Below are 23,143 nucleotides of genomic sequence, written 5' to 3'. Positions count from 1 at the left end.
AAAGCATCAAACAATATGGTTACATGGAAGTAAGTTCTAAATAGATGTATTTTGATCATACTGGAGCCTTTTGAACCACACAAAATTCAATATAGTCGTAGCAGGTGCTTCATCTCCCACTGGAAATGAACCAGACTGTCTCAGAGCTGCTCTTCTTCTGTTCTCCCTTAAATAAGAGATTAAATCACCTAGGTCGTCTACTTTCTTAGAAGTGAAGGGGAAGAAGTCATTCCATAAGGCCAGATTTCTAACTTACTGATCCTGAAGTCCTACTGGATTTAAATCAACCAGTAGCCTAGCTTTTTAAAGGATACCTGATATTTAAAATTAAAAAATAAAAACCCTCTGAGACTTACTCTGTCCATATAATTATTGGAAAGTAAGCTCCAGTGGACTCGAAGTGACTGATTATTCTCAGATCAGTTTAGATCAGGGGTGTCAAACTGCCGGCCCGCAGGCCAGACGCGTCACAAGGAAACCGCACCCACCCCTTTGCCGGCAATGGGGAAAACATTCTGACACGTCGCGCGACGTCATGTGATGTCGCAAGATTGACATGTCTGGTTTAGATGGAGCTCCTGCTTTAATCATGCTGTACGCTGGTCCTGATAGAAAAAGTTGACCATTTTGTATTAAGGATTAAGTGATAGTTAGGTAACTTGGTGATTCTATGGGAGAAAGAAAGCACCTGTGGTTAACTTCTCCTGTAGAGAATTGATACATTCAAGTTTGCTTTGAAGCAGAAGATTAAAAGTGAAATGTCAAAATGCAGTTCATATTTTAAATTCTTCCCATTTGGGTTCATACCACAAGCTTACCCCATTGTTAACAGGCATGGTTTATTCTGCTAATCCAATTTTCTGGGTATCCCTGTCACACTGAGGTAGAAACTGTCGTGCAGGCAAGGTTCACGCAGCACACAAGATTGAAATGTGGCTAAGGTAATTTGTAGCTCATTCTATCATGGAAACACAGTATGTTTGATTTGGAGAAATACGAAGTTTAGACTAGTTTGGAGCTGCACGTGAACTAAGGCTAGTGCAAGAATCAACACACCATTTTATTTATTATTTTTGTATGCCATTTCCAAAAGCTCTGAGCATCTGACAATAAAAATCAATTCATAAAAAAGAACTCCCTCAAAACTAATAACAGAACCTGAGTGTAATATATCAACAACTATCAAAACTATCAGTAGTAGACAAAATTATACACTCACTAGTTTCATACCAACACAATCTCTGTAGAGAGAAAATCCCAAAGTATGGCAACAGCAATAAAAAATATTATTTCTTGGATCACATCATAGAATATTTTAATGTAGATGGTAGGACCCAGATATTTTAATGTAGATGATTGGATCTGATGGGATGAGCAGATCAGTGCAGAAATTGCAGTCCCACAGATAGCCTGGTCTGAATCTATGTCAGGCCTTAAAGCCAACACCGGCACCTTAAAACACTCCCAGGAGTCCACTGGCAACCAATGTAGATCTTGAAGCAATAGGATCACCCAGGTATATTGGGATATACCTATCGCTGTTCAGGCTGCCACATATTGTACCAGTTGCAGTTTCCAATTGCTTGACATGGATTTAAAGACTGCATTACAGTAACAACAAACAATGGCTACTGTATAGCTATTTTTCTACCTTGAAAATAGTCCATGATTGTGCAGCTTGTATGACTTGTATGACATGATTTATATCTAGTTTATATCTAAAATTAACACTTTCTTTTGTAATTCACTACATTCATATAAAAAAGGCAAGATGTCTTTCTTGATGGCATACATTTCCCAAAGCAAAAGATGTACATTGCTGAACAGGAGAAAGCTATGCTACTTCGATAGACTAATTATAATAATAAAAGTAAGCATGACCTGTTGTGTTATCCATAATCCTTGATCTCAGAAGTCACTTTTTTCATTTAAAAGTAGTTTTTTTATATAATTTCTTTAAAAGCTGAATCAAACTCTTTGGGTCACAATGGGTAATTCAGCCAAAGCTAAATACTTTAAGTGGCCCTTGTGATTCATAAAAGAAAATTTCAACACTAGAACTAATGAAAGTTAAAAGTGATTTACATTTGCTCAGTATATTTTCTTAAGAGTCTGGTTCCCTGATAAAAGAGATACACTTAGTATAATTGTTTTTGAGGAAATAAGTTATATTTTAAGTAAGAATTTTTTTAAAGAATCTTTTTTTAAATTGTACTTGCATCGTAGCAACCTTGCCACCTTCTCATCAAAATATTTTTCCACCATACTGGGTTATATAAAATATATTTTGATGTGTTGTACAGTGTAGAAGTTAAACTAATGACATGCTTCAGGAATTTTAATAAATCTGTCAACCTATTATAGATATAATTTTACTCCTAAAAAATAGTTTACTTATTTTACTGGATCAGGTTTTTTGAGGGCGGTATTCTGATAATGAAACAAAGTTCTTTATATAAAATAAGGCTTAGTTATATTCGTTTTCCAGGTTAAATTTGAAATGTATATAGTTAGATAACTGACATTCGTGTTTCTCCTATTGCAAAATGTAGCTGGATTTATGCTTGTTTTCTGGTTCTAATATCAGACGTCCAAACCAGTGTTTCTTAAAGTCTGGTCTGAGGGCCACTTGTGACTACCGCAAGATCTCTTAGGGTCCACAATTCCAAATTATTTGCCAGATGTTGAAGATATTTCCAAAAAAATTTAAATGTTACTCATTATTTTGTTAAAAAATATGTAAGTTAATATCTAATAATTTAATATTTTTATTTTTAATTGATTCAACAAATAAATATTGTGTGAATGTGTCATTTTTAATGTTTAATATAGTAAGTATCAGTAAATATAACCCATACAAACAAAAGCTCTTTTGGGGTCCTCCATAATTTTTAGAAGTGGGAAGAAATCCTGAGAACAAAAAGTTTAAGAAACACTGATCTAAGTTTAAGTTTAAGTTTATTGAATTTATATACCGCCCTTTTCCCGTAGGACTCAGGGCGGTTTACAAAGTATTTAAAAACATCAGTACAATACAAAAGTTAAAAACAGTTAAAAATAATTACATTTGATCCCTGAAAAATATAAAACCCCAATTAAAAACTCTCAGCCTGGGCCGGAAAGCTCAAAGAGCCAGGTCTTCAGGTCCCGGTGGAATGACCGAAGGTCGGGGGCAGTCCTAAGCTCCACGGGCAGCTGGTTCCAAAGGGCAGGCGCACCCACTGAGAAGGCCCTCCCAGTGGGTGTTATCTAGACTAAGGAAGATTAATTTATTTAATTTAGTGTCTTATAAGCTAAGAGGACCTACAATTTTTACTAAAACCAATTAAAACAACCATACAACCCTTCTAAACAGAGATTCTTAAAGACTAAATTTAAACTTCAGAATACCTACATTATCTTACATAACTAGTAAAGTCGTAGACATGTATTCACCACTACCAAATAAATAAATATATCAACAGCACAAATAAATATATCAACCCCCTAAGTATATCAACTAGCTCCTAGAATGTAGAAATAATTTTAAAATTCCTTCATATTATTCAAAAAGAATTACTCAAATTGAGCGTTTAACAAAAGTGTTTTTTTGGAAGCCAAAGCAATAAACGTTGCCTTTAGGAATAGTAATAAGACTTCTAACATCTGTTTTTGAGCTGATATTGTTACCATTCAATGTTGACTATACAGTGCCTGGTTGGCTGTCTCTGTTATATGCATATGAAGCCAGACACTAAGACTTTGAAAGAGGTAGTAAATTAGTTTTAAGTTCCAATTTGGAAATTGTGAATGATACAGAGTTGAATGAACCAAACTTTTAACATTGCAAGACTTTTTGCAAAACATTATTACCGTGAGTTTCCATTCAGATATATGTATGCAGACATAACTAAGAGATAAAAGATATTTTTTGTGCATAGTATATTTTATACTTATATTTTATACCTTATATTTTATACAGAATGGGGAATAATTATTTCTGATGTGGAGGGGATTAGCTCAAATAGTGTTCAAGTCCAAATTTGCAGATTTTATTTTTAATACAGGCACGTAGATTATAACAGAAAAAAATGGCTTGAGAACTGGAGCAAAATATTTTTTTAATAGAAGCTCTACATCAGAGAAGTTACTATTAGCCAAAAAAAAAGTGGAAGGAAGTACAGACCATGGCAAAAATATTGTTCAACACCATTAGAAGAATTTGTCCGTCTTCTTGTGAATAAACAGATTTTCCTGTTATGCTTTGAAGTTTGAATGCATGAAACTCATTCAGACCTTGACCTATGAAATTCAGTTAAGCTTTTGGATCTAGTAATGCTTATTAAAAAGTATCTCAGGAAAGACAGATTTTCTGAAGAGACTATTGGGTACCTTTGGTTCAGTCTTTTGAAACATAAAATGCTGAACATGGACTATAATTATAAGAAAATGTTCCATAATTATTGTGACAATTACAGTGGCTGAGCTCTTATTATAGAATGATTCTCGTTTCCCCTTTAATTTTTGTTTTTGCATCAACTTTTAAAGTTGTCCAAAAATAGTTAACTCACAAACAGAATAATAGGCCCACATTTTCAATAATTAAGGTTCTTTTTTTATCCTGCACAGTTAAATTTTGTACTCTGATGTGCACAGAATAACAATAAAATGCTATGGCACATGGAGTTTGTAGTGCTGAAAGGTTACATGCTTATCCACACTAATAGCATCTTCAGCTTTGTTTACATCTAAATTACATGACTACCACAAGATTATTCTCATGCATTTCTGCTTAATAAATCTGCACCAGAAATGTGGTAAGGTAATATTCAGGTGCCATTTTAAAAAAAAATGGTACAATTATAGTTCTGCTCTCCAGTCCTCACCTTTTCATTTGTTTTATTTAAACTACTTCTGTACCTCTTGAAAGCAGAATGACTGCTTTTGGAAAATCTGCAACCACTTCACCTGATTTCGCGCAATGTATACAGAAACAGAGATAGGTAATCTTTCAAATAGTCATTAAGAACTTTATAGCAATAACCAGCTTCTTGAGTTGCACTCAGAAACCAATTGTCAACCAGGAGACCTCACAGAGGAGAGATATCACATGAACATAGAAAGGTAGGTCTGCTATTGTCTGAGCTGCTGCATTCTGGACCAGTTCTAGTTTCCAAGAAGTCTCCAAAGCTTGCCACAGGTAGAATGCACTGTAGTTGTCCACTTAGGAAGTGACTAAGGTATAAGTCAGGGGTCTTCAAACTTAGCACTTTTATGACTTGTGGACTTCAACTCCCAGAATTCCTCAGCCAGGCACGCTGGTATAAGTGGTCACATGGAGTATTTTTCTTTCCAGGAACTTTGCAGCTCTTTTGTAAGATATAATGTCAGAGTAAATTGCACTTTTCTGAATTATGATATGAAAAGTAATGCTTTATTATGTTTTTAAATAATTTCATTTTATTAATAAGCATTGTAATTCCATTCACCCAGAGAGATCACTACTAGTGATGAATCCTAATTAACCAGAAAATTTCTTTGGGCAACAATTGAAGGGAACCGACCTGAAAACAGAGTGACTAAGATCAAGAGTTATCTAGGGTTGTTCCTTTTGAGAATGTTTTGTATATTTTTTTTATTTCATACATCATGCTAATAGTAATAATAACACATATAATACATAATACACATAACACTTGGTCATCTGTCACTTGATTTTATCACTTTATTACTTTCACATATAAAGGCTACATGGGCAAACTACATAAACTGTTTCTTGCAGCTGCATTATGTATACTTTTTACTGCCTTGTGGCAAGTTGGCAGTCACAACAAATTTTAATAATAATAATAACAACAACAACAACTTGGCTGAACTTTCCGTTTGTTATTTTATATAGCCAGGAAATCATTTGCAGATGCAGAAATCACATCATCATGTGATTTCTGCATCTGCAAATGATTTACTGGCTATATAAAATAACAAACAGAAAGTTCAGCCATGTTGTTGTTGTTGCTGTTGTTAAAATTTGTTGTGACTGCCAACTCCAGAAGACTTTGGGCATTAAAAATTTAAAGAACAGAATAATAAAACATTACCACCCGGACTAAAAGGCAAATCTAGCAATAAAGTTTCTATTGTTGAAGTGTCCATTTTAGCCACTGTATGAGCAATTGAATACTTTGAATTTCTCTTTTGCAGGATCACTAGTGCTTGGAGGAATTCTTTACTCCTGGCAGTTCCCTCATTTCAACGCCCTGAGCTGGGGCCTCCGCGAAGATTACTCCCGAAGTGGCTACTGCATGATGTCTGTTACTCACCCTGCAATGTGCAGGCGAGTGGCTCTGCGTCACTGCCTGGCCTTAATTGGACTGACGTCGCTGGCTCCTGTCCTTGATGTCACCACGTGGACTTTCCCTGTAATTTCTCTCCCAATCAACTTATACATTTCCTACCTTGGCTTCCGTTTCTATAGAGATGCAGACCGTGCCAGTTCGAGGAAGTTGTTTTTGTGCAGCCTCTGGCACTTGCCATTGCTCATTTTTCTTATGTTAGCCTGCAAGAAGTCATTGGCCCATGAGGACAAGCAAAGCCACCTACATCCTGAGATTACCTCATGTTGAAAAAAGTCATATATTTTGAAATTAAAGATGGCTTCAGAAGAAATGGAGAGTTTTGATTAATCATGGCAGATGGAAAAAGTTGGTATTGATATGCTCTGAATCGTTTCTGCCCAATAAATACAGTGTTTATTATATTCAAATTAAATGATTTTGTTTAAGGCTCTTGGCTTTGAGTACTGTGATTATTATTAATTTATTTTATTGCTAACCCACTCGTTCAGAAGATCCCAAAGTACTGCACAGAAAATATTTTGTAAAGATAAATGTTCAATAATAGCATAATACAAGACAGAAGTACAGCATAATATTTGTAATGCATTGTACTAATCTTTGTAAAACCATTATACAAAAGTTAATCCCCTTTGTGACAATCAATAGCATATCTGAGATAATGAACATCTGTCTATAATCTAAGGAATACTTATCCCATATTTGAAACGATCTACGTTTCTTGAACCACTTTCCTAAGCTTGGACAGCTGTAAACTTCCTACAGTACTCTGCTTTTAATTGACCCCTTTTATCCCAATACAATCACGTTGTGTTGTATGAATGAAACAGCCACATGTCCATTTGCTTCTACCTTCTCTGATATTTTGGGACTGACTTCTCCCTATTATTTATATATTTTGAAGGACAAAGATATCTCTTTGCTCAAATGACTCTTAAGATGATTTGACTAGCAAACAGTATGTCAGATATCTTTACATAAAACTTATTGATTGGCTTACTCAACCAAAGGTATTGACTGACAAAATGGCTTGAGGCCAGGAGGTTAACGGGATCAATGCATCATATTGCAATAACTTAGGGGATGCAGTGGCATAGTGGCTTAATGAGCAGGTGAGCTCCCGCCACTTGCTCCCCAGCTCCTGCCCACCCAGCAGTTTGAAAGTATGCAACACTGCGAGTAGATAATTGGGTAACACTTCGGTGGGAAAAAACTAGCTCTGTTCAGGTGTGTGTGGAGAGCATTGGACCTGGCCGGATGTGAGGCAATGCAACACGAGGCAAGACCAGCAAAGGAGCCCAGAAGAGCCAGCAACCCAAGGACTATTAGTCAGCTAGTGTATGCTAGTTTGCCCCCTGTGGTGCAAGGATAGGCACGCAAGTGCTGAACAGAATGAGCTAGTAATTTTAAGTGGTCGGGACTACCGTACATTGTGTTTAGCATTTGTAGATTTCCCTGACACTGTATGCCATACAGTAAATAAATAAATTGCATAACTGATAGAAAAATATTCCAACTACCCAGGAGGAACTCTATACAATTTTTATTTGTTTAAGGTTGGCTTTCAATTAAAATTCCAAAATGAGGCTTTGGAGGAAATGGAGAGCCCTCTCTATAGGCCAACTTTTATTAAGATTGATCATGCTGCTGTAGCTCTGCTTCAGTTCCCATTCTGAAGGATATTAAGCAAGGGCTATTTTTTAACCCGACTTCTATTTAATTTTTACACTGATTCTGTTGTAAAAAAAAATGAGGTTCATCCCTTGAGTGCTAAACAATCCTTTTCCATTTTACAATGTGCTGCTGATGCCTAAACCCTTCACTAGTTCAGAAAATGGTCTCCAATATTTATGGTTGGAGAAAATGACTAAAAAACAAATAGACTTTAAACCAGAATTATTTTTGTTAGGAATAATAGGAGCAAATTATGAGAAAGACCGTATATATTTAATTCTACACATAGTAACTGCAGCAAGAATTGTATTTGCCCAACATTGGAAAGATGAAAATTTACCAACTGAAGAAGAATTAAGAAAATTTTAGAGTGTGCAGAAATGGATAGATTGACTTTAAAAATAAAAGAGAAAGAAGACTCAGTATATTTTATAACATGGGATAATTTTTATCAATGGCTAGAAAAATGAGTTAGAAAGGAATGTGATACGTAACTTTGAATATATATTAGCAAGAAGAAGACTATCGAGCAATTAACATATTGTTTATGATAATTAACTACTACTCATTGTTTTTTTTAAATACATGAACCAAGACATTGTGCTGTTTGCTAAATATTGAGAATGTTATTTCAAAAAACCCCGACCCCACCTTATTCCTAACCCTATAAAAAGTAATAAAATCTACACACAAAAAAGAGAAAATGGTCTTCAGTGAAGCCTGCATGCCTTTGTAAAATGTTGTCAAGAGGAAGAACTTGAGATGAGGAAGAACTATTCATGAGGAAGAACCTGAAATAACTACTCTAAAAGAAAAGTGCTTCTATCTACTAATTATTATATAAACTGCCATTATATGTGGAACATGCTCTGTTTGAACAGGCAAAGATATTTAATGCTCAGAATTTACTTTCAGTTTTCCACTGTGAGGAAATACCAATCTCATACTGTAACTTCTCAGTTCATACTCAAGAAGGCTTCCTAATGCTGAATTTTCCCGGATGTAACTACAAAACAATAATTTTCTTCTCATTCCTTTTTGCTTTGTTTAGTGCAAGGGTGCTGAACCTACTGATTCTGCATATTGAATGCAGAACTGGGCTTCATTTCACAAGAAGCCAATTCTGTTTAAACTATGTCCCTGGAATCAAAATGCTTTTACCTAGCTCCCACATTTAGCTATTTGATTTTTTAAATATAAATTGCTGGTAATCTTATGGACAGTTTGCTCGCTTAATAAATGCGTATTTCTTTGACACTCTAAGCCAGGGGTGTCAAACTCACCACATCATGTGACATGTCGCGACGTATCATGACTTTTTTCCCCTTGCCGGAGCTGGGGTTGCACATGGCTTCTGCATGACGCATCCAGCCCGCGGGACAGCAGTTTGACACCGCTGCTCTAGGCCTACTACTTTTTACTTCTATAAACACATTTTCATGCTGCCTGGAGTAGTAATGTTTCCCTAGGAACAAAAGCTGGGAAAATGACTTCCAGTAAAGAGTATCACGGAGAATCAAAAGACTTATTAGCAATAGCAATAGCACTTAGACTTATATACTGCTTCACAGTGTGTGACAGCCCTCTCTAAGCAGTTTACAGGGTCAGCGTATTGCCCCAGCAATTTGGGTCCTCCTTTTACCCACCTTGGAAGGATGGAAGGCTGAGTCAACCTTGAGCCCGTGAGAATTGAACTGCTGGCAGTCAGCAGAATTATTCTGCAATACTGCATTCTAAACACTGCTCCACCATGGTTCTTGTGTGCAGAGAGAGACACTGTTTTCCCAGTATAGTTTCCTTGCTTCCATCACTTTCATGTTATATACCAGAGGTCTCCTCCAACCTTTTAGGCACCAGGGACCGGTTCCATGGAGAAAGGTTTTTCCACAGACCGGAGAGTGCATGGTTTTGTGTACTGCCTGCATCCCATGGATGGGGCTTTGCTTGTTTGTGTGGACCAGTTGCTGGCATGCCACTACCTGGTACAGGTCCACGGACCGGGATTGGGGACCCTCGTTATATACATCAACAAGCACCCTTGGTGTAAGTTGGAATGCTAAATTGGAGGGGATCATCTGGGTTTGGCAATGGAGAAACATTTTGAACGAATCAGAAATAACCTTATGGTTAAACCTTTATAAATGATTAACCACAGAAACAGAAGCTTGCTCACTTTATAAGCTAGCCTTGTTTATGGCTTCAGGATGTTATATGAGAACAAAATCATTTATACCACAGCATAATTTAAATTGCTGTTTTTATATCATAATGTCTCAATATTCCCAATGTCACCTATACACTTTAACAAGTGTATAAACATATGTTACTTAATCATCTGTAAGGTGTGATGCTAAGCAATAAAATAAATATAATCAACAGATTTTATTCAATCTCATCTACCTCTTAATTTATTCTGCAACATTTCCAAATGTAAGGTCCAGAATTAAAATAGCCATCTTTGGTCATATTGTATGTAAGTCATTTTTTTTTGCAAATGTTCATTATAGTAATTGATTAAGTGAAGGTTTCCCCTTATGTAGTCTTTTTTTTATGGTGACTCTGAATCCTTTACTGTATTTTGCTTAAACTTTCCAGTCCTATGCGTCTGTTGTTTGCTGTGTCTAAACTGGGAACACTGGTTTTCACAAGGTATGTACTGTATGTAATATTGTAGGTAGAACTACCAGTCCCCAATGGCAGAAATATATACAAATACTGGAAGGCAACAAAGAGATATACTTAACTCTTTAGTCCTTCCTAAAGATGGTGTGGATTTTTGCAGCCCACCTCTGGGCTATTTATTCAGTCCTACTTTGGCTGAAGCCTACAATACTAGGTTCCAAAAGAAAGACAACCAATAGCACACATTGCATATGGGTTCACAGCAAACGTTTCAAGCCACAATTGAATCCGTGCACAAAATACACAAAGCCAAAATCATGCAAACTACCGTATAGCTTAGTTCTGGGATTCTTAAACTGGTGGGGGGTGGGCACAATTTGTAATTGTTTGTGTGTGAGTTAAAGATCTAGTTTGGGACTTCAACTGCCAAGACACTTGTGTAAATCAATAGATGTTTGGTTGGTTTTTTGCTTTGTTTTATTTTGTTTGTTTGGATAATGCAAAAAAGGGTAACTGGACCAGTTTAGGAATCACTGACTTATAAATCAGGCCACAGAGATTTCTGTCTGACTTTCTCCCCAATATGAAGGAATTTTAAGTTCAGGGGACTTTCCACACAACAAGAAAAGAACTTCTGCATTCTCCAGTCATCGACCTATTGAACAGTGAGTTGTTTTCAGCACAATAGTAGTGTTAAAGTTCATGTAAAACTAAAGTTTGTCTTCAGAAGCTGTGCCTTTCTTTCCTCAGAACTCCTAAGCTTCAAATCCTCTAAGGAAAATGCCAAAATGACAACAGGGTGACATTTTCTCAGTGACCCAGAGAGAAGAAGCTGGGTGATACTGACTAGGGTGCCCATTTTAATTTTCTCTGCAGTACTGGGGAGCTAGAGACAAAGTGCCAGGCTGAGATTATTATTATTTTCTTGCCTATTTCCTGTTTTCCTGGAATGAGGCTGAGGTGACTTTCGTTATACAGAACCTACTGTAAGGCCAACAGGATGAAGCAGTGGCTTTTCATTCCTGTTTCTTAATATTTCCTATTGGCCGAAATGAACACAGTCATCGATCACTTTAAATGCTTTTCAGGGCTTGGGGGCCTGAAAATGACAATTAGGGTTAGTGGAAGTTTGGATGGGCCTCTAGGGAAAATTTTGAAAGAAGAAGTGCCATTGCATTGCTCATTTCATTCAGTGTGAGAGTTAATAATGCACTTGTTTTCTCTCTCTTTTTAGAAGAAACTAAATGAAACTAAAGTTCCACTTTTGTAGAAGTTTCCTGAGCACCAAATTATATAGCAACATGGGAAAGACTTCTGTGTAAAATTCTGGGTAGCTACTGTCAATCACTCTTGGTTTATAAATCCCATTATTAGCAGTGGTGATGGAATTACCAAAGCCTAGTAACATACAATTGGAAGAAACCACTGAGGCTATAAATTCCTGCACTCTGCTCAGGGCAAATACCTTGAGTTACCTTCAGATAAGATGGATGGCTAAATAAACAAACAAATAAATAAATAAATTCTGATGACCATCTAGTCCAGTGATGGCAAACCTTTTAGAGACCGAGTGCCCAAACTGCAACCCAAAACCCACTTATGTATCGTCGGGTGCCGGGTGGGCGTGGTCCATTGGGTGGGTGTGACCAATTGGGTGGGCATGGCCCATTGGATGGGCATGGCTGCGGTGGTAATGGCAGACTGAGTGAGACTAAAAAGTTCAATCAATTCCAACTTCGCAAGATCATTTTTTCCCCCGCAAGAAGTTAAAATTGATTGATTGATTGAAAATTTTTTTTCACATGGTGGCGGAGGCCTAAAGCAAAAAGATTTTATAAAGCCCAGCTGAAGGCCCAGGACTGGGTCAACGGCGCACGTGCCACAGAGAGGGCTCTGCATGCCACCTGTGGCATGCGTGCCATAGGTTTGCCATCACGGATCTAGTCCTTCAAATGAAAAGCCACCATTCATTCATTTAATTTGTTCTAGTGTCAAACTTGGTGGAGCCTTGGTAGAGCAGTGGGCTAATGCCTCCTTAAGTAACACCAGCTGCCTGCAATTAGTGCAGGTTCGCATCCCACCAGGCTCAAGGTTGACTCAGCCTTCCATCCTTCCGAGGTAGGTAAAATGAGGACCCAGATTGTTGGGGGCAATTAAGCTGACTTTGTAATAATGCCGCTTGGGGTGTGTGTGTCTATATACATAGAATGAAGGCTACTGCTAAGCTTGTAAGCTGCCCTGAGTCTTCGGAGAAGGGCGAGATATAAATGGAATTTAAAAAAACTGCTTTTTATATTAGATAGACCACACCCCAGCCCTTTATATTAAATTTTCTAATATTACTTCCCATGTCTTAACAGTATCTTTCCATGCTCTAAATTCTAGAATGATAGAGAACAGGTCAGGATAGCAATTCCATAGCATTTAGACTTATTATACCATTCCATAGTGTTTTACAGCATTCTCTGAGCAGTTTATAAATGTCAGCATTATTGCCTCCAACAATCTCCATCTTCATTTTAACAACCTTGGAAGAATGGAAGGCTGAGTCAATCTTGAGCCCTGACAGAATTGAACTCTGGATTGTGGGCAGAGTTTGCTTGCAATACTGCACTTTAATCACTGCACCACCAGGATGTATTATATCCTCCTCAAAGTCAAATATGTTGAATCATATATACATATCTCATTCCAGTAATTCAACAAACCAATAGCTTTAGGAGCATGATGTCCCATATTAATACTTTCTGAAAAAAATACATTGAACTAACTAACTAACATTTATTATGGCATTATCAGTAGATCTTCTGTATTTTATACCTAGGGAAATTGGAATGCCAAGAACCAAGCTCCATTACTCATCCAGTATATTAAGTTGTGGGCAATTTGTAGACAAGATGGTTCTTCCTGCCTGTTGTGTTCTGAACTAAGGCCAAAATGTGGCCACTTCCCATAAGCTATCTCACACTTCATTTTAATACTTTGCAAGTGTTAGGGAGGTTCTGCTACTTTCAGGATTCTTGTTTGGTTTTTACAAAAAAAAAAAAGAACTCTGAACTCTGTGGATCATGAAATAGAATGAAAGACAAATTCCTTTTGCCTGCAACTAAAAGACTGGATGGTGTTGAAAGTAGGGGAAACAGTTACAAGAGGAGATCAAACAAAGTGATCTGGATTTATTTAAGTAAACTTGGGAGCAATGTGGTGTTATGTATTACAGTGGAAAATAAGAAAATGAAATTTGACAACGAAAAGCATTCAGCATGACACATTGGAAAGGAATACCAAATGCATAATTACCAAACTGGGAAGAAGATTGTCTAAGCTCTAACATTACTGAGAAGAAATTAGAAGTCACGGAATAAATCTGAAGTGGAGCCAGCAATATAGTATTTCTTAAAACACAACATAAACTACTTGCAGTTGTTTTAACAGCATCCCAGTTTGCCAGACAGGAGAAGGTAATAATGTTATTTGATTTGGCACAGATGAGGCCTCAAGTTCAGCCTCGTGTCCAGTTCAGTGACCATATTGAAAAAGAAGATTAAACTAAAGTAAAAAGGGTAGAGAGCTGATATTATGGAATATAAAGCATAGAAGAAGAAACGGATGGAGAGGCCAATCGGAGCTCTCTCCTGTAGCTAAAGCACTCTCCATACCAAGTAGGGAATATAAAAGTTTTACTTGATGCATCTGAAGAAGAGAGTAGTAACAAAACAAAAGTAAGGCGCCTTAACAAATGCCTGTTTTTCACTTCTTGCTGGAAGTGGTTCATTTCAGATAGGAAGTAGGCATCACACAACCCTACCAATGACACTGCAATTTTTATACATGGCTGCTAATCTTGACATGTGATTTATATTCAGACCACTGCATGCCCCATTTAGAAAAGGGATGCAACTTAAATGTAAAATGGGTGTGTGCGTGCATGGGCAGAGATGTTTGGGCCAAAGAACACGAGTTCAATTCCCATCATCTTCAAGGGTTACAGTATATCTGCCTTTCCAAACGAACTAATGTCTGTCAATGTAACAGTTCCAATCTAGACTGACTGATGGACTGATTTAGCAAAATAATATTTCCTACATTCTACAGCTGAAGAGTTTATGCCAATCATTCTGTCTGTCTGGGCATAAAAAAACCAGATCCCACTGTCACGGTTCAAGAACATTCTTTCCTGATGTGCCAGTTTCTTATTTGTAAGAATCTTTCCAAGATATTTTTAATGAAGTATGCAGCATTCTCATCACAAGACTGGAGTAAATAAGTTGTTGGAAAACTCTGTGATGTTGAAAGAAAACTACTCAGAGAAGTTGCAGAATGTCCAGTTATAAAAACTTTTAAGGATGGATGGATGAAGCTGATCTTTAATCTTTCTCATGGTATGCTAAGTTTTTAGGACCTGATTTTCTGCCAGTAAGGGTGGATGGGTAGTTTTCAAATTAATATCTCATAGCAGAGCTATGTGTTACTTTCTTGCTACCCTATTTTGCTTGAAGAAATGTCATATTTGACATAGACTTAAGCGGTTTTAAAGATGAGGGATGTTTTGCTGTGGTGGTCTTAAAGGGCTTCTAGCAGCAATATGCCAGCCTTGCATGGAGAGAATTTAAATGAAACATTGAAGCCACTTTTCCTTCTGGCCCATTTCAAAAGATGGTGGCAATGTATCCACCCAGGAGATGCAAAAACATCTGCTTAAGCCAGGCTGGAGCCTTTTCAGCCCTTGTTTTCCCCTTGGTAATAATTGCCTATGTTCTGCAATCTAGAGAGGAGATGTTGTATGTTCTCTCCCAGGTATTCTAATGCTAATTTGTTTGGCTAAAAAAAGAGAAGAAGCTAAACAGATGTGAGCCATTTGGTTAAGTTGTACTTCATTTGTTAAGAAATGCAAAGGCTTCTTGGGAGGATATTAAATATTACCTTAGCTATTCCCCAACACTTAATATTTCAAAAGACGCAGGGCAGTGGGGATTGCACTCCATAAATCAACCTTGTTCTTTAAAAAGAAAAAGAAAAAGAAAAAAAGGAAGAATAATGCAAACATTTGATAAATCTATGTCATTATGACTGCAGATCAAAGAGCTTTGCATATGTATTTATGCAAGTGGCAACCTAGGAAACAATAATAACAAACGTAGACAGCTTTGCAAAAATAAAAATTAGCCTGTTCTAATCTGTAATTATCTGGGAAACGTGCAAGGTAAGAGGTTGCTGGCTATGAAGCCTTTAAACCTATGATGCCAATATGATGGAACTGTGATTGTTTTGAGTGTTGGCAACAAATTCCAAACCCGGAAAATCTGAAGCTGACTAATATTGCTAAATGCCCTGCACTCAGCTTAGGTCTGGCTTAATGCCACAGCAATATATACATCAGTATAGCTGATAAATAAAGATCAAATCATTTGTAATGCAATCTTTCATGCAGAAGACGTTCATGATGACATCCTACATGTACTGATCGGAATCCATCAGCCTGTTATTTCTAAATAAACAACACATAAGAGTCAGCTCTAAGCTTCTGTCTTGTGCTTTGCTTTATTATATGGCAGGAATTCTATTAAAGGGAATAGAAATCAGGGTACATACAGTGGAGCTTAAAGAACCATATTTTAGCTGCATATCTTTTAAAAGTGCAGAATGGGTGAATTCCTTGAACTATGGCTTCATTTAGACCAGACATGTCAAACACAAGGCTCGGGGGCCAGATCCGGCCCACGAAGTGGTTTCATGTGGCCCACGAAGCCATCCTGGAAACAGTGAGGGAACGGCCCCCACTGCCTTGGCCCTGGCCCAGAGACCCTCCTTCTGCCAGAGACCCTCAGATCTGTCCCACTCCTGCCCAGGCCCCCATAGACACCCTTGATGCGAACGATGTAGAGCTGGCCATGCCCACCCAATAGGCCATACGCACTCTAGCCATGCCCACCCAGTAGGCCACGCCCACCCTGGCCATACCCACCCGGCCCCCTGAGGGCAACCGCAATGCTGATGTGGCCCTCAATGAAATTGAGTTTAACACCTCTGATTTAGACTGACCTTCGAAAAACGTAGTCCTAATTGTAGACAGCCCAAAGTAAGGCTGAAATTCTGAAATATGAAAGCCCTGGAGCTGGAGAAAGTGCACATGAGTCTTGGAAAGAACATCAGTCTAACATACACAAACTCCATGTTACATTCACAAAAGGTTTTGTTCCTTTCTCTTTCTAAACTGCAAAAAAAAATTCCTGCACTTGAACTCAAGAAATATGAATAGTAAGAAAGATGATTTATTTTATTTGTTCACACACACAGCCTCCCATTTTCTCCTTGCCCTCAACCACAATTGTTCTCTGTGTCTCCTCCTGTTCTGCAGAGCTTTTCTAAATATTCCTACCTTTTGATTCTCAACCCTCCCCTCAGGCACCATCCACACTCCATCCATCTCACTAAAAACTTTCTTTGACATGCGGCCCAGATTTCTTTCTTCCCTCCATTCTGTCACATCACTCCTACTCATCTCTCCTTGGAACACTTGAAAATGCTCCTTCCCATTCAAGCCAAATGGCTTTGAGCCAGCAAAAAAAGAAGGATTAAAACTTTCCAGCAGGTCAGGAGGGAGCGGGGGGGGGGGCAGTCTAATGGCTTCCGGTTTCTTGGAAGAGGAGATGGAACTGTGAGATGTTTATGGCGAAGCCGAAGAACATGTCCCCTCTCAAATCAACCAATGAAAACCAGTTAAGGACCAATATTAAAATGATCTTCTTTGGCCAGACATGGCCACAGCTCAAAATAAACCTAGGGTTAATTTGTGCATGACAGCCACAATGAGGAGAAAGCCACAATTGTTCCTCAAGGTGCCTGGTGCAACCACAAGGTCAGCAGAAAAGGCTAAAGAGACACCATTGTACTACAGCTATCAAAGTAAAAGTCATCCTTTCTACGCGATAACCAAGGAGAAAATGAAGCAACTACTCTGTCCAAGCAACTTTACTATAGCATCCTCCAGAGGACCTACATCACTTAGGGCCTGATTCGTACACTAGAATGTGCTCAGTTTGGGGGTTTTTGTGTGTGCTATTGCTACATGCTCAATAAAACCTACACTAGTTTTAAAAATTATTGACTAGCATTAGATGTGTTTTCAACCAGTATTTTCATCACTTAACACAGCCACATTCAAAATGTATAATGGATGGTTGTGGGGGGGAGTCCTTAATCATTATGCAGAATGCTATTAACAAAGATAGGATACTTTTCCGCAACTTGGTGCCATCCAAAGCAACGGACTGCAACTTCCATCATTCTGAGCCAGCCACTCCCCATGGAAGAAAAGGGACTGGCAACAGATCAGACAGATATACTCTTGCATATTCCACTGTCTCTGAGTTTTATGGCTATCAAAACATTAATTTGGAAAGATAATAGTCATGTATGGAAAATTGATAAACAGCTCCCTTGCCAGATAGCTACATGGTTATTACCTAGTTAGTTTCTTGTATATAAACACTTTCAAAGATGTGACATGCCACCATAGGAAGTTGTGTTCCAAGTCTGAAAAATTAGCCTTCCTAGCTCCATACCTTCTACAAGAGCGGTCCCTAATCTTTTGGGCACCAGGGACTGGTTCCGTGGAGAGAGGTTGTTCCGTGGACCAGAGGGGACATGTTTTCATGTACTGCCTGCAACCCACAGATGGGGCTTTGCTTGTTTGCATGGCTGGCTTCTGGCATGGTGCAGACCAGTGCCGGTCCATGGACCGGGGGTTGGGGCCCCTTTTCTACAAGAATTGATGTTGTGTAAGAAGTTCAGCCAAAAATCATTTCTAGATCAGCTGTGCCACTAATTTGTGCTCAGAAATGAAGCCATCTAATGGCAATACCTACTGAAGAGCTGCTATCCAAGATGTACTGCTACTGCTGGGAAGGGGTATCTAGGGGGTGGCAGGTGTCATGTTAAAAAAAATACATGGCACAAATCCCCATCCTCATGCATATACTAAGAGATGAGAGTTCAGTCACATGGCCATGCCTGCCACTTGGATTTTCTTCCTTACTTCCTAAGGATGCCTCCGAGGAGTGTGATCTCTATTCCCTGATATACATGTTTTCCTCCCTGTTTTGTTTAGAATTGGAAGAATTGAAGAATTTTATCCCTTAATACTATATTCCTAAGAGAGTTTCTTTGGAGTAATGGAACATGGGCCAAATGGTCAAAAATATCCAAAGTGTATAGATATAATCTAGGTGAAACTTGGCTTAATGCCAGTTATTGCAAGAGGGATCTTGGAGTCCTAATAGACAATCATTTAAATATGAGCCAACAGTGTACAAAAGGGCCAATGCAATCCTAGACTGCATTAATAGAAGGATAGAATCAAGATCATGTGAAGTTCTAGTTCTACTCTATAAAGCCTTAGTAAGACCACACTTCTGGTCACCACAATACAAAAAAGATGTTGAGACTCTGGAAAGAGTGCAGAGATGAACAACAAAGATGATTAGAGGGCTGGAGGCTAAAATATTTGAAGAACATTTACAGGAATTGGGTAGGTCTAGTCCAGGGGTCGGCAACCTGAAAAAGCAAAAGAGCCACTGGGAACCGGTTCCATCACACATTAAAAAAAGTGGGAGCCGCGCTCGTGCATCTACGCATGCGCATGCGCATAAAACAAAATGTTTTTTGTGCATGCGCGTATACACACACGCGGTTCCACTTTTTTTATGTGGACGCACCTGCACGCCAGCGGTGACGGGTCTCCGTGGTCACGGGCGCTGGGTTGCGGCCCGCAACAGCTTTCTAAACTGGCACCATCAGGTCTCTAAACCTCATCTCCACCCGAACACCAGCAGGTCTCCAAACGGGTGTTCGGGCGGAGGTGCGAGAGAGGTGCGTGCGCAGCTCTCCAAACCTTTGGAGTGGTGCGTGCGCACCTCCGCCCATTCGGAGAGGTGCGCACGCACCTCCGCCCGTTCGCAGAGGTGCGCGTGCACCGGGCGACTGGGAGCCGCAGGAGACGGCTCAAAGAGGTTGCCGACCTGTGGTCTAGTCTAATGAAAAGAAGAACTGGGGGGATGTGATAGCACTGTTCCAATATTTGAGGATCTCCTACAAAGATGAGGGGGTCAAACTATTTTCCAAAGTACTAAGAGGCAAGACAAGAACAAATGGTTAGAAACTAACCAAGGAGAGAAGTGACCCAGAACTAAGGAGAAACTTCCTGAAAGTGAGAGCAATTAACTAATAGAGTAGTTTGTCTTCAGAAGTTGTGGATGCCCATCACTGAAGGTTTTCAAAAAGAGACTGGACAACCATTTGTCTGAAATAATATAGGATCTTCTGCTTGAGCAGGGGTTTGGACTTTATTCACTAGAAGACCTCTGAGGTCCCTCCCAATTCTATGTTCTATGTTCTAAGTGCCACCATAATTGACATCATTTCAAGTCTATCCATTCAGCAATATCTTTTTTGGACCGCTGGCACTCAGAGATTGGATGCTCCTCCAGAGAACTGCGACAGGAGCGCATTAGAAAAGGGAGTAGCAAAACTCTTGAGGGTATCCACTCCATGGTTTGCTTTGAAGGGCCTCTCTTAAGAATGAAGCAGTCAGTCATTCTGACAACAGGTGTCAGGGAGAAAACCAGCCAGCAATGGAGTGGATTTGATGGAGATGGCTCTGCCATATTTGACACCAGGTTTCTTCATGAGAGACCCAGACTTATTGATGAAGGACTGCGCTCTGAAAACTGGATAATCCAGTGAGGTATAGAAACCACTATTAAGTAAAATGACAAAACATGAGAAATCAGACTGATTTGCAGGCAATAAAGGTAGTCCTTAGAACTGTTCTAAGTTACAACGGCACTGAAAAAAATGACTTATGACCATTTTTCACATGACAACCACAATGAGGAGAAAGCCACAATGGTCACCCTTATGAACGTTGCAGCATTCCCATTCTCACATGATCAGAATTCAGATGCTTGGCCACTAGTTCATATTTGTGATGGTTGCAGGGTCCCAGTGTGTGTGTGTGTGTCTGTGTCACGTGATCCCCTTTTGCAACCTTCTGACAAGCAAAGTCAATGGGGAAGCCAGATTCGCTTAACAACCATGTTGCTAACTTAACTGCAATGATTCATTTAACAACTGTGGCAAGAAAGAATCAAATCCTGCAAGAAGGGCCAATGCCTGTCAAACAACCCCCCACCTAAGAGACTTAATCCTCTCCATCTCTTTTCCCTTATTGGTCCAAAACTGGGATGATATGTAAACTACGTTTTCCAGGAAAGAACTGGAAATGAATGACAAACTCAACAAAGGATAACAACTGTGTAGAGAAGAAGGTGCCCTGGGCTTTATTCCTTATAGGAAACACATGAAAAGTGAATGACAGATTGCATCCTGAAATTACCTTGGTTCACAAAGTGCAGAATTGTTTTTACTACTCCAGGTTAACGAATTGATAGTCTGTACACATCTTTGTTCATAAGCAAAATTCTACTGTCTTCTCCAAGATCATATTCCCAACTGTAGACTTAAATTGCTTTAATCTATGTTTTGGATGAGAACTCTGCATTTTTTGCAAAGAAACTACAAGTAAGTCCATGAAATTTCTGGAGCTGAATTTATTTTACATCTGCTTTGGCATCGCACTAGACTTTTGATAAAATCCAGTTATATGCATCTCGGTCTAGCCCCTGAATGAACATTTTAAAACTCATATGTTCTTTATTTTATCACTGGAGATTTGGAAATACCCTTTAAAAAAAAAAACCACATTCGATTCATTTATTGACTTTTCATCTACTGCTGATAGGTGTGATTTTGCTTGTGGTATCTGATTTTATAGCACAGAAGTTGCCATCGCCTCAAAATCATTACAGTATGTCAGCATACATGCCAGAGAGGTTCATAAGAGCAAACTGAAGGTAGTGATTATTAAACTGATTTCCTTAACAGCGGAAACTTCTGTATCAATTTGCTAGATCATTCCATTTGGTGTCTGGGTGTCAATTCCTGGTTTAAATGCTCCTTCTATCAGAGGAAGAGCACATAGCACATAGGACAATACATAAAGAAATACGCTTAGTTGGATCTGTCTCCCTGATAAGTTTCTTTTTTAATTTAGTTAGGAAGGAACTTAACATGGCAAACATATATAATACTCTTTCCTCCTCCTATTATCCACACAACAACAACCCTGTGAGGTAGATTGGGTTGAGAGTGGCTGGTCCAAAGTCATCCAACTGGCTTGTATGTTTAAAGCTGGATGAGAACGTACAGTGTTCTGGTTTCTAGGCTTCACCGCTACACGAAACTGACTCTAACGTTTCCCAGTCAACTACCAGAATAAAGCTGCAGGAAGAAATGTACCATATCACAGCCCACTGTTTGTGAAGTGACTAACTAAAAGTGAGCAAGCCAATCCTACTCAGAATGGGACAACTCGCCACACAGCCAAGCCACCGTGGCCAATTCACCACAGTCAACTTGCGGTGGGACAATTTGCCAGAGGACAACTGGCTGTGGGACAATTCAACAATTCAGTGTAATTATTTGAAATAGTTAAAAAAACTATTTTAATTTTTGACACTCGCATTTCACTTTGTCCCTCCTTTGGCACCCTTTCTTTAATGATTCTGGCACCCTTTCTTTAATGATTCTTTAATGATTCTTCAATATTAGCTTAACTCTTGTCCCACAGCGAGTCGTCCCCGGTGAACTGGCCATGGCGAATTGTGCTGTGGCTAGTTGGCTGTGGCGAGTTATAAGACCAGGGGTGTCATAGTGCCAGCCCACAGGCTGGTTTCATCATACCAAAGCTGTGCCCACCCCATTGCCGGCAATGCAAAAAGAGTCGTGATACGTCGTGCCATGTCACGTGATGTGGTGAGTTTGACACCAATGTATTAGACCCATCCTAGTATGAGAGAGTAAGGGATGCGGTGGCTCAGTGGGTTAGGACGCTGAGCTTGTCGATCTGAAGGTCGGCAGTTTGGCGGGTCGAATCCTGAGTGCTGCGTAACAGAGTGAGTGCCTGTTACTTGTCCCAGCTTCTGTCAACCTAGCAGTTTGAAAGCATGTAAAAATGCAAGTAGAAAAATAGGGACCACTACGGTGGGAAGGTAACAGCGTTCCGTGAGCCTTTGGCGCCTAGTCATGACGGCCACATGACCAGAGAGACGTCCTCGGACAAGCGCTGGCTCTTCGACTTTGAAACGGAGACGAGCATCAGCCTCTAGAGTCGGAAACGACTAGCACACATGTGCGGGGGAACCTTTACCTTTACCTTTACTATGAGAGATCATGCAGCCTTCTAGGGGTGCAAAGGTTAAATGTTTATGGTTACTGAAGTGTGCACTATACTGTTGGCTCTACAAAAATGCCTGGAAATGTCTCAGGCAGTCTAAGTGGATTTGCCTGTTCATAATCTGTATAATAAGGTGTGAAGGAGGATTTGTTTTACTTGGGAATGGTGAGCTTTCCTCAATGAGTCATGCCTGAGGAACAGAGAGCATCCAGATCCAAAT

At 39.1% G+C, this 23,143-nt stretch overlaps 1 protein-coding gene across 2 annotated transcripts in view; it reads left to right on the top strand.

The window, feature by feature from the left end:
• Window positions 1-6,764, top strand: part of COX10 (cytochrome c oxidase assembly factor heme A:farnesyltransferase COX10) — a 110,494-nt gene extending 103,730 nt beyond the window's left edge. For both annotated transcript variants that reach the window (XM_083352351.1, XM_083352352.1), the window contains exon 7: window positions 6,181-6,764. In XM_083352351.1, coding sequence (XP_083208477.1) covers window positions 6,181-6,602 — 422 coding nt within the window. In that variant the 3' untranslated portion in view covers window positions 6,603-6,764. The remainder of the gene's footprint in view (window positions 1-6,180) is intronic.
• The last annotated feature ends 16,379 nt before the right edge of the window (window positions 6,765-23,143 follow it).

This window comes from Vipera ursinii (genome assembly GCF_947247035.1).
Source record: "Vipera ursinii genome assembly, chromosome: 2".
NCBI classification, from domain to species: domain Eukaryota; kingdom Metazoa; phylum Chordata; class Lepidosauria; order Squamata; family Viperidae; genus Vipera; species Vipera ursinii.
This window is presented reverse-complemented; position numbering and strand designations above follow the sequence as displayed.